Source organism: Rhinatrema bivittatum, chromosome 11, assembly GCF_901001135.1.
Source record: "Rhinatrema bivittatum chromosome 11, aRhiBiv1.1, whole genome shotgun sequence".
NCBI lineage: Eukaryota > Metazoa > Chordata > Amphibia > Gymnophiona > Rhinatrematidae > Rhinatrema > Rhinatrema bivittatum.
The window spans coordinates 99,377,260-99,389,762 of NC_042625.1; the positions used below are offsets into that span (position 1 = coordinate 99,377,260).

The 12,503-nt window shown below is 47.4% G+C and overlaps 1 protein-coding gene across 9 annotated transcripts in view; it reads right to left on the bottom strand.

Annotated features, from left to right (window-relative positions):
- Positions 1–1,495: 1,495 nt before the first annotated feature.
- Positions 1,496–12,503, bottom strand: part of ADGRB2 (adhesion G protein-coupled receptor B2) — a 158,990-nt gene continuing 147,982 nt past the window's right edge. For all 9 annotated transcript variants that reach the window (XM_029619053.1, XM_029619058.1, XM_029619055.1 and 6 more), the window contains 4 exons: positions 5,106–5,141; positions 4,317–4,418; positions 4,128–4,178; positions 1,496–2,047 (listed from right to left, as the gene is read on the bottom strand). In XM_029619053.1, the coding sequence (XP_029474913.1) occupies positions 1,889–2,047; positions 4,128–4,178; positions 4,317–4,418; positions 5,106–5,141 (348 nt within the window). In that variant the 3' untranslated portion in view covers positions 1,496–1,888. The remainder of the gene's footprint in view (positions 2,048–4,127; positions 4,179–4,316; positions 4,419–5,105; positions 5,142–12,503) is intronic.

The following is a 12,503-nucleotide window of genomic DNA, read 5'->3' on the forward strand; positions in this document are numbered from 1 at the left end:
GATGGATACAGAGCCTCCCTGGGAGAGAGAGACGGGACCTTCTCAGGGACAGAGGGAGCATTTACGGGTCTTGTAGGGTTAAAGACGTTTTCCACCCTAGGGCCAGCTGTGGACACAGATCGGCACTGGCCCCCTGCCTGTATGGACCATAAAAGTGAGCAGAGTGAAGAACACGCAGTAAAAATATTCCATTTAGGAAAAGAAAAAGACAAACAGTGCACAGTTTCCCTGTGCTGTGTTTCCAGGACACACATTATCACATCCATCTGCTTCCATTACAGAAAGATGTTCACAACATCCATGTGAGCGTGTGCAGCACTATTTGATGTAGTGTGTGTCAGAATATACTGTGTGTGTTTCTGTAAGTTTTGTCTGTGTGTGTGTTAGTGTTTCTGTGTCTTGTGTTTTGGGGTGTGTGTTTATGTTTCTGTGTGTGTTGTGTTTTGGGGTGTGTGTTTATGTTTCTGTGTGTGTTGTGTTTTGGGGTGTGTGTGTTGTGTTTTGGGCTGTGTGTGTGTACTTTGTTTTTGGGGTGTGAGTATGTGTGGTGTGTTTTGGGCTCTGTGTGTCTGTGTGTGTGTGTATATATGTGTTTCTGTGTGTGTTGTTTTGGGATGTGTGTTTTTCTGTGTGTGTTGTGTTTTAGGGTGGGTGTGTGTGCACTTTGTTTTGAGGGTGTGAGTATGTGTGTTGTGTTTTGGGGGTGTGTGTATGTGCTTTGTTGTGGGGGTGTGAGTGAGTATGTGTGTTGTGTTTTGGGGGTATGTGTGTTGTGTTTTGGGGTGGGTGTGTGTTTCTGTGTGAGTTGTGTTTTGGGGTGGGTGTGTGTTTCTGTGTATGTTGTGTTTTGGACTGTGTGTGTGTGGATGTGTGTTTGTGTGTTGTGTTTTGGGGTGGGTGGGTGTTTCTGTGTGTGTTGTGTTTTGGGGGGGTGTGTGTGTGTGCTTTGTTGTGGGGGTGTGAGTGAGTATGTGTGTGTTTCTGTGTGTGTTGTGTTTGGGGGTATGTGTGTTGTGTTTTGGGGTGGGTGGGTGTTTCTGTGTGAGTTGTGTTTTGGGCTGTGTGTGTGTATGTGTGTTTCTGTGTGTGTTGTGTTTTGGGGTGGATGTGTGTGTGTGTGCTTTGTTTGGGGGTGTGAGTGAGTATGTGTGTTGTGTTTTGGGCTCTGTGTGTGTGTGTTTCTGTGTATGTGTTTTGGGGTGTGTGTGTGTGTGTGTGTGTTTCTGTGTATGTTGTGTTTTGGACTGTGTGTGTGTGGATGTGTGTTTGTGTGTTGTGTTTTGGGGTGGGTGGGTGTTTTCTTTCTGTGTGTTGTGTTTTGGGGGGGTGTGTGCTTTGTTGTGGGGGTGTGAGTGAGTATGTGTGTTGTGTTTTGGGGTGGGGTGTGTGTTTCTGTGTGTGTTGTGTTTTGGGGTGGGTGGGTGTTTCTGTGTGAGTTGTGTTTTGGGCTGTGTGTGTGTGTATGTGTGTTTCTGTGTGTGTTGTGTTTTGGGGTGGATGTGTGTGTGTGTGCTTTGTTTTGGAGGTGTGAGTGAGTATGTGTGTTGTGTTTTGGGCTCTGTGTTGGGTGTGTGTTTCTGTGTATGTGTGTGTGTGTGTGTGTGTGTGTGTGTCAGCATATGCTATCTGTTTGTCTTTGCTTTGGGGTGCATGTATGATAGCACATTGGGTGCTTTTGTGTCGTGTGTACAAATGTGTCCCGTTGTGACAAATATTCATAGAAAGCAGATCAGACGGCTCCTTCAGAAGCATCCCATCCCTCCTGGAATGGGGCCCAGAGTCTCTCCTCTTGGAACATCATTCGTTTCCCACCAGGAATTCAGAAGAAGAAAAATGATTCTTCATGGCTTCCCGAAGTGGCCTTGTGAAATAGCTCCAGAGGTCTGCATTACACCTCAGTCTGGAAGTCCCCATCAGATATGTCCATGGAGATGGTGGGCTGCCCCCAGTCTCCACAGTGCAGCTCCAATCTCTCTGGAGGCGTCAGGGGGTCGAGGGGCACAGCTCTGAACCTCTCCCAGCCCCGCTGCTGGGGACTGGTCTTCTCCTATGTGAGAGGGGGATAGAAGGAGCAGATCAGAAACCAGACTCTGAATTACTGAAAGTGCGAATCCCAGGACAATCAAACTTCTTATTTCAGAGCATTACTTCGGGGTAATATAAGATTTAAAAAGGTAGAGACTCACCTAAGGTCTCATGCACAGAAAGCCAGTGCTACAGCTAAAGTCACATACAATGACAGAGCTGGGATTAGAACTGAAGCACAGGGAGATGAAATGGATCAGCTGAGATCACACAGACTCAGTGGCAGAGCTGTGATTAGAACTGAAGCACAGGGAGATGAAATGGATCAGCTGAGGTCACACAGACTCAGTGGCAGAGCTGGGATTAGAGCTGAAGCACAGGGAGATGAAATGGATCAGCTGAGGTCACACAGACTCAGTGGCAGAGCTGGGATTAGAGCTGAAGCACAGGGAGATGAAATGGATCAGCTGAGGTCACACAGACTCAGTGGCAGAGCTGGGATTAGAGCTGAAGCACAGGGAGATGAAATGGATCAGCTGAGGTCACACAGACTCAGTGGCAGAGCTGGGATTAGAGCTGAAGCACAGGGAGATGAAATGGATCAGCTGAGATCACACAGACTCAGTGGCAGAGCTGGGATTAGAGCTGAAGCACAGGGAGATGAAATGGATCAGCTGAGGTCACACAGACTCAGTGGCAGAGCTGGGATTAGAGCTGAAGCACAGGGAGATGAAATGGATCAGCTGAGGTCACACAGACTCAGTGGCAGAGCTGGGATTAGAGCTGAAGCACAGGGAGATGAAATGGATCAGCTGAGGTCACACAGACTCAGTGGCAGAGCTGGGATTAGAGCTGAAGCACAGGGAGATGAAATGGATCAGCTGAGGTCACACAGACTCAGTGGCAGAGCTGGGATTAGAGCTGAAGCACAGGGAGATGAAATGGATCAGCTGAGGTCACACAGACTCAGTGGCAGAGCTGGGATTAGAGCTGAAGCACAGGGAGATGAAATGGATCAGCTGAGGTCACACAGACTCAGTGGCAGAGCTGGGATTAGAGCTGAAGCACAGGGAGATGAAATGGATCAGCTGAGGTCACACAGACTCAGTGGCAGAGCTGGGATTAGAGCTGAAGCACAGGGAGATGAAATGGATCAGCTGAGGTCACACAGACTCAGTGGCAGAGCTGGGATTAGAGCTGAAGCACAGGGAGATGAAATGGATCAGCTGAGGTCACACAGACTCAGTGGCAGAGCTGGGATTAGAGCTGAAGCACAGGGAGATGAAATGGATCAGCTGAGGTCACACAGACTCAGTGGCAGAGCTGGGATTAGAGCTGAAGCACAGGGAGATGAAATGGATCAGCTGAGGTCACACAGACTCAGTGGCAGAGCTGGGATTAGAGCTGAAGCACAGGGAGATGAAATGGATCAGCTGAGGTCACACAGACTCAGTGGCAGAGCTGGGATTAGAGCTGAAGCACAGGGAGATGAAATGGATCAGCTGAGGTCACACAGACTCAGTGGCAGAGCTGGGATTAGAGCTGAAGCACAGGGAGATGAAATGGATCAGCTGAGGTCACACAGACTCAGTGGCAGAGCTGGGATTAGAGCTGAAGCACAGGGAGATATAGGAGGTTGCAGGGCAGTTTTTATGCTTGATTGTTGCACTGTGATAATTACCTGCACATATTTGTTGTGCCCGCTGTTTGTTAGGGTAACAAACTTCCACAGATAGTTGGGATTAATGCCAAACACCCATGTAAGCGTCTCCCCACCTCCCCCTGCTGTGCGAGGAGTTACCTTCAGAGCATGCTCCTTGTACCTGCAAACTTCAGAAACTCACCTTGAGAATGTGCACACACATTCCCCTGTCTGCTGCACTCACAATCTTCCTGAAATGAAAAAGTCTCTACAGGAGTGTCAACTCCAACCTCAGCCTGTGTAAAAGATGCGTGCACCCGGGTTATATACACTGTGCCTGGGTCATTTACGCACATAAAACCGGATTTTAGAAAATCCCCCCCTCTGTGCTTAAAGTCTCTTTTTGCCTCTTTCTTCCCTGCAGAGGCCCCTGTGTGGCTGGTACTGAGGGGCTACTTACACTGCAGGTGCCCCTGTCTCTCTCTGAAGAGATGCTCCAGCGTTTATCTCTCTGCATGAAAAAACAAAGAAATAGGAAAATCCACTCAGCAGTCTGCTGGCAGGGGAGGCAAATATTTGGGTGGCTTAGTTTATACTTGTAATAAAGGAGAGCCGGCAGGAGGCAGCACCGATGTGCCCAGGACCTCACCTTGGAGCCTGTGGTACCATCCCGGTATCGCTCCAAAGTGTGGAACTTGCGGTTCAGCTCATGGTACAGCTCGGAGTGACGTTTCCTTGTGTGCATCACCTTCTGCAAAAGGTTGAGCCAGAAAGTTAGGATTTATTCATGCAGTGAAATCCAACCCCCACAACATCTGAAATCTAAACTACTCCAGTCCTGTCGAGCCACAGTGCTTTCCGGGCTTTTTCTCCAAAGGAAAGAAAGGAGCACTACAAATCCCAGGAAAAGTGCACTGCAGGTGAATGAGCTGGACCCGGATTTTTCCCATTGCATCTGTGGAACTGTAGCTGTTCTGAGAAACTAAAAGTACAAATCCATGAGACCTCAACCAGTCGTACGCAGCAGAGAGAAGACCAAGAGCTCTGAAGGATTCAGCACAGATCTCCGCAGTGCTCCAGAAACAGGGGAAGGGTAAGGCATGGGATAGTGCAGCACCAGCAGGGTTCAGATTCTCAATGAAGATAATTCTGTCTGGATTACCAGGTGGTGGGACTTGTGGTTCTGAATTTTCTGCTCTCCCCTTTCTCCTCCAAACCCCACCACATTATGTACTCAGCATCTGCTGAAAATACCCAGGACCACCCGCCTGCCAGCTGACACGTGTAGTGCACAGCATTCTGGGGACAGCAGTCTGGCTCTGCTGAAAGAAGAAAGGGTGTGGAACTGACTTCACAAAAGCCTTGAGATGCAAGATAAGAGCAACCTCCTGGTAAGGCTCCACTGGCAGATGTGTGAGCAGGCAGTATCACATCTTACCTCAAAATCCAGGTCTGAGTAGCGGAGTCGCTTTCTCTGTAGCAAGAGAAGAGAGAACAAAAGTAGATGAAATGTTTCACCTGCGATCCAACCCCCACCACTGCAAGACAGACCACTGAGTGAGTGTGCAAGAAAGCAAAGCTTCATGGACCTGGGAGAGTGCTCCAGCCATCTGCAGCCCATAAGAAACACTGCAAGTGACCCAACACATGCAAATCACAGCCACCGGAACAAGCAGTCACACGCAAGAATAGAGGCTACACCTCTGAATCATGGGATTCAGGCACGTCTGCCCTCTGCTGGGTTCATGGCTCACGAGGTTTGATTCCTACAGTGCTGGGAGCCAGTCTGAAAGCTCCCATTCCTTGTCCTGCTGCTGTGGGAAGTTGTGAATCTCGGCATGTGGCGTTATCATGTGTTACGTACATAAGAAGCAGTGAGGGAGAATGAGGGTGGGTCTGAATGTGGTGCAGGTATAACACCAAACCCCTCTGGAGTTCTTCTCTTAGTAACAGCCAGAACTTCTCCCAAATCCTCCTAATAAGTAAATTCATACTGTCAGTCTTTATTGCCAGGACTCAGTAGAGATAAAGTGATCTGGGTTTGCTTCCTCTCCCTGGATGCAGGGCACCATTCACAGCCTCTGGGGCTGGGAGCAGAGAGTCATAGCTCCCTTGCAATGGACTCAGCCATTTATTTCATGTCTCCTGTATTCCACCTGACAATACAATACAATTATTCAGTGTGGATTACAGCAAACCATTCACAATTTCATAACAAAACATAACTGAGGTTCTCCATTCCTTGCAGAACATGTGTTCAGGTTACATTGTTACAGTTAATCTTATTATTGATATCTGTTTATACTATACCATCTCCTTTTATACTATGAAGACAGTTATATAGTTAAACTATGATCTCATCTTATTCTATTCCATCTTAGTTAACCACCGGTTCTGCCAGTTTACAGTATTGCGTTTCTATAGTTTCTTCTCTTGTACTGCGTTGTTCCAAATGTAAACCGGAGTGAAGGCATCTAGCTAAACTTCAGTATATAAAAACGATTAAAATAAATACATAACACATCAACACCATAAAATACAGCAAGTAAAACAGATTCAAATAAGAAAATGCCTGCGAAAAGTAAAAGGCTGATTACAGACGATTGTGCACTTCTGAGCAAGCAGCTTGGAGTACATTCTGACATCAGGTTTAGAGATAAGCAAAGAAGCAGGAAAAACGAAGAAGAAATAAATTGAACTGCACATTTTATGCTGTCCTTGAATTGCGTTAACAGCCTTGGCTATCTGGAAAAGTCTGATCGTTCAATCTCATTATGCTGTTATTACCTTTCTGCTTCTTCACCACCACCGACTGGTCTGTCTTCAGAAAGAACTCCCTCAGAGCACTCTTACAGCTAATTAGCATGATCGTTAGTAATGTCGTCGCCATTAAAGTACTATAAATGAGGCCATTTGAGTTCAGATAAAATAAAAAGGACGGGCTATGGGAACTGCACGTTGAGGACAGCGAACACCTGGGGCCAGGGCAGGAGAACTCTGTCTGTCCCTTCTCTTGCAGCTCCCGCCTCTGCCTGCTCCTTCTCCTAAAGCTTTGCTTTTCTGCCCCGGCAGTTTCTTCCTGCAGCTCAGTCGGGGCTGGGGGCTGGCGCTATTTTATGCCCCCCAGCTGGCAGGTCCTTCTGGAAGCCGTGGCCCTGAACCCTGTAATTAGCACAGAGAATGCTGGAAAGTACAGAGGGCAAAGCTGAAAGCTCCTTCCTCGGGTAAAATAAAAAAACAAGCACTTTACCCCAGCATTGCCCAGTTTGTGTGAGGTTAAGAGCTGGGATGGAGCAGCAGAGAGTGGAGCTGCTGGGAGCGCAGGGCGTTGGGCCTCATACTGGAGACTCACGGGCTGCAGAGGTGCTGCCAGGGGCAGGGTTGTGCACTTTCAGTCACACAGATCTACTCACCTCGTTGGTGTTGAACAATGAGCCAGAAAATGCACCCGCACATCCTTGGGGCAGTAACCAAAGAGGCCTCTCTTTAGTGCGGGTGGCTGGAGAAGGAACCTGTGAAAGTGTCACCCGGGTGTCCTTTCCTTCAGCACCAGCTAGAAGTCTGCAAGCTACAGAAGCCCAGGCCCAGTGGGCCTGTTACATGGCTGCAGAATTCCCCCGCCCAGGGGCATCCTTCCTGCCACAGCCGCCTCACCCTGTTATGCCTTTTTTTTTTACTTCCCAGTGGAAGAAAAGAAGAGGGGCAGCACAGCAGAGCCCATCCTGGCCGGCGGCAGCTGAAGAATGAAAGAGGGGCCGCGAGCCATTGCTGGAGCCGGCTGAAGAAACGCAAGAGGAGCCACTGCTGGTGCCCAAGCCGCCAGCGGCTGAAGACAGAGCCTCAGCAAAAGAAAAGCAGCGCTGCCATCGAAAGTGACGGCGTGGTATGCGCGGCCTTAGCAGGTGGAAAATCAGCGTGGCCCCACTGGCAATGCTACTGATTCTGGCGGAGCCACACTGCTTTTCCATTCACTAAGGCCGCGCTTACCACGCCAATGATTTCAGTGGGGCGGCGCTGCTTTGGAGAATGAGGAGCGCCCCTGTAAGAAGTAGTCCAGTGCGGGCATGGCCCCATGGCCGGAAGTGTCATTCCCTTGGCCACGGGGGCTGAAGAATTAGATTGCTGCTGTCTGCTAAGTCAAGGAGGAAGTGAGTGAACATGTGTGCTTGTGTGTGGGAAAGTGAGAGAGCATGTGTGCTTGTGTGTGGGACAGTGAGAGAGCATATATGTGAGAGAGAGAGAGCATGTGTGCTTGTGTGTGGGACAGTGAGAGAGTATATATGTGAGAGAGAGCATGTGTGCTTGTGTGTGGGACAGTGAGAGAGCATGTGTGCTTGTGTGTGGGACAGTAAGTGAACATATATGTGAGAGAGAGAGCATGTGTTCTTGTCTGTGGGACAGTGAGAAAGCATATATGTGAGAGAGAGAGAGCATGTGTGCTTATGTGTGGGAAAGTGAGAGAGCATATATGTGAGAGAGAGAGAGCATGTGTGCTTGTGTGTGGGACAATGAGAGAGTATATATGTGAGAGAGAGCATGTGTGCTTGTGTGTGGGACAGTGAGAGAGCATGTGTGCTTGTATGTGGGACAGTGAGTGAACACATATGTGAGAGAGAGAGCATGTGTGGTTGTGAGTGGGACAGTGAGAGAGTATATATGTGAGAGAGAGTATGTGTGCTTGTGTGTGGGAAAGTGAGAGAGCATGTGTGCTTGTGTGTGGGACAGTGGGTGAACATATATGTGAGAGAGAGAGCATGTGTGCTTGTGTGTGGGACAGTGAGAGAGCATATATGTGCGAGAGAGAGAGCATGTGTGCTTGTGTGTGGGACAGTGAGTGAACATATATGTGAGAGAGAGAGCATGTGTGCTTGTGTGTGGGACAGTGAGAGAGCATATATGTGCGAGAGAGAGATCATGTGTGCTTGTGTGTGGGACAGTGAAAGAGTATATATGTGAGAGAGCATGTGTGCTTGTGTGTGGGACAGTGAGAGGGTATATGTGCGAGAGAGAGAGCATGTGTGTTTGTGTGTGGAGAGGGAGAATGTATGAGAGAGAGAGAGAGAGAGAGCATATGTACATGTGTGTGGGAGAGCGAGAGAAAGCATGTGTATATGTATGTGGGAGAGTGACAGAGAGCATGTGTGTGTATGAGAAGCAGCTTCTGTGTGCACAACTACCCCAGTTACTCTCTGCCTGTTAATCAATGACAATTTCAGGGTATCTGAAAATCCAAAGTTCCAAGGTATAGATAACTGGGAATTTTTTAAAAATCCTTATTTTAATTGTTGGGTATTATTTGATGTGTCTGTTTTGAAATATTTTATTGATGTGGGGAAGATTTTTATGTGAGTTTTTAATTATTGAATGCTATTCTTTTGATTGGTATGATTTTACTAATTTTGTTTTATGAGGAATGATAATGTTTCTGTTTTTTTACTTTGTTGCATTGCATACAGAATTTGGCTTGTTGCGGTTTCCATTTTTTGTCTGTACATTTCTATTTATTCTATATGGTCTCTTTATTCTGTATTTCAGGGTCTATCTGTGTTTTGCATGTGTGACTGAAGTGAGTTATTCTATAAGTGTATAGTTTCTATGTAGGGATCTGTAGCAGCTTGGCTTGTTCTGTTTTCCTAGTAGGGGGCCTGGTGTAATATTTGTAGTATTAACTTTCATAGGTAGGGTTGTTGCTGTTTGAGTGCTGGAAGTTAGTGCTGTTCTGATATAGAAATACTTTTTTCTTGTGGCTCTCTGGGGTCATGCCCATGCCCAAGATGCATTACAGAAGGTCTTAATACTATATCGGTTCCAAGCATCTCTTGCTTTTTTGCAGGGTTTCCTGGTTGGCACCTCAGCAGTGCATATAAACATAATATACACATTGTAAGTGATATTTTTACCTCAGAAGTCTGTGCTTTGAATGTTCCTTTCTATGTAAAATCTGTTCTTATAAATGCATAATGTTTTATTGTGTGTGAGGAGGCTGCGAGGCCTCTAATCCCCTTGCACTGAGCATGGGCATTGCTGCAGAAATATCTCACAGAATCTCCTAACTCGTGATGTCAGGTCTCGTGTAAAAGGGGGAGGGCACAGATTCTCATTTTATTGTGTGTGAGGAGGCTGCGAGGCCTCTAATCCCCTTGCACTGAGCATGGGCATTGCTGCAGAAATATCTCACAGAATCTCCTAACTCGTGATGTCAGGTCTCGTGTAAAAGGGGGAGGGCACAGATTCTCATTTTATTGTGTGTGAGGAGGCTGCGAGGCCTCTAATCCCCTTGCACTGAGCATGGGCATTGCTGCAGAAATATCTCACAGAATCTCCTAACTCGTGATGTCAGGTCTCGTGTAAAAGGGGGAGGGCACAGATTCTCATTTTATTATGTGTGAGGAGTGTGCGAGGCCTCTAATACCCTTGCACTGAGCATGGGCATTGCTGCAGAAATATCTCACAGAATCTCCTAACTCGTGATGTCAGGTCTCGTGTAAAAGGGGGAGGGCACAGATTCTCATTTTATTGTGTGTGAGGAGTGTGCGAGGCCTCTAATCCCTTGCACTGAGCATGGGCATTGCTGCAGAAATATCTCACAGAATCTCCTAACTCGTGATGTCAGGTCTCGTGTAAAAGGGGGAAGGCACAGATTCTCATTTTATTGTGTGTGAGGAGTGTGCGAGGCCTCTAATCCCTTGCACTGAGCATGGGCATTGCTGCAGAAATCTCTCACAGAATCTCCTAACTCGTGATGTCAGGTCTCGTGTAAAAGGGGGAGGGTACAGATTCTCATTTTATTGTGTGTGAGGAGGCTGCGAGGCCTCTAATCCCCTTGCACTGAGCATGGGCATTGCTGCAGAAATATCTCACAGAATCTCCTAACTCGTGACATCAGGTCTCGTGTAAAAGGGGGAGGGCACAGATTCTCATTTTATTGTGTGTGAGGAGGCTGCGAGGCCTCTAATCCCCTTGCACTGAGCATGGGCATTGCTGCAGAAATATCTCACAGAATCTCCTAACTCGTGATGTCAGGTCTCGTGTAAAAGGGGGAGGGCACAGATTCTCATTTTATTGTGTGTGAGGAGTGTGCGAGGCCTCTAATCCCTTGCACTGAGCATGGGCATTGCTGCAGAAATATCTCACAGAATCTCCTAACTCGTGATGTCAGGTCTCGTGTAAAAGGGGGAGGGCACAGATTCTCATTTTATTGTGTGTGAGGAGGCTGCGAGGCCTCTAATCCCCTTGCACTGAGCATGGGCATTGCTGCAGAAATATCTCACAGAATCTCCTAACTCGTGATGTCAGGTCTCGTGTAAAAGGGGGAGGGCACAGATTCTCATTTTATTGTGTGTGAGGAGTGTGCGAGGCCTCTAATCCCCTTGCACTGAGCATGGGCATTGCTGCAGAAATATCTCACAGAATCTCCTAACTCGTGATGTCAGGTCTCGTGTAAAAGGGGGAGGGCACAGATTCTCATTTTATTGTGTGTGAGGAGGCTGCGAGGCCTCTAATCCCCTTGCACTGAGCATGGGCATTGCTGCAGAAATATCTCACAGAATCTCCTAACTCGTGATGTCAGGTCTCGTGTAAAAGGGGGAGGGCACAGATTCTCATTTTGCCATAGGCGCCAAATTGCCTGGCAACTGCTCTGGCTGAAAGGAGGGAAAAAGAGGCTGTGAGCCGCTGCTGGAACCCAAGCCAGTGGCCGTCAAAGAAAAGGTAAAGGAGGCCACGGCCACTGCCAGAGCACAGGTTGGTGGCAGTGGAAGAATGAGAAAAGGCACAATTTGTGTGTGTGTGTATATGTGTGTGTGTGTATGTGCGTGTGTATGTGCTCTGTGTGTGTGTGTGTGTATATGTGTGTCTGTAAGTGTGTGTGTCTGTGCTCTGTGTGTGTGTGTGTGTCTGTGCGCTCTGTGTGTGTGTGTGTGTGCGTGTGTGTTTGGGAGACGTGGGAAGAAGAATAAAGTTTGTGCCACTGCTGCCTGTGCTGGGCCAGGTGTCTGTGTGTGTGTCTGTGCTCTGTGTGTATCTCTGTGTCTGTCTGTGTGTGTGTGTGTGTATGTGTGCTGTCCTCTGTGTGTGTGTGTGTGTGTGTGTGTGTGTATGTAAGCCTGCTTGTGTGTATGTGTGTGTTGTGTGAGAAAGCCTGCTTATGTGTATGTGTGTTGTATGTGTGGAAGCCTGCTTGTGAGTGTGTGTGTGTGTGTGAGGCAGCTTGCTTGCATGTTGTGTTATGTGTGGGTGTGTATAAGCCTGCTTGTGTGTATGTGTGTGTGTGTGTGTATGTGTGGGTGTGTGTATTTGAGGTTGGTGGGGTGTGTGTGTGTATATGTGTATGAGAGGGTGGTGGGATGTGTGTGTGTATGTGTGTGTGTGGAAGCCTGCTTGTGTGTATGTGTGTGTGTGTGTGTGGGTGCGGGTGTGTGTATGAGAGGGAGGTGGGATGTGTGTGTGTATGTGTGAGAGTACCTGTATATATGTGTGAGAGAGGTTAAAGTTTGTGCTCCCTCCTCCTATCTACGACAATCTCAGGAGGCCTGGAAATGTAAAGTTCCCAGATATGGAGAGTGGGAGATTTTTTTTTTATCCTTGTTAGTTTTAATTATTGAATGTGATGTATCTGCTGTTTTAAAATATTTTATTAGCTTTGGTAATATTTTATACATTTTTATTTGTGTTTTTAATTGGCTGAATGTATCAGCAGATTTGACATTCTTTTTATTGTTATCTTTAAGGTTTTATATTTCTTGATTGTGTTTGCATTGCTTTATAGAGTTTGGCTTCTTGTGATTTCCAGTTCAGTTTTTGTCTGCAGGTTTCAATTTATATTTTGTGATCTCTT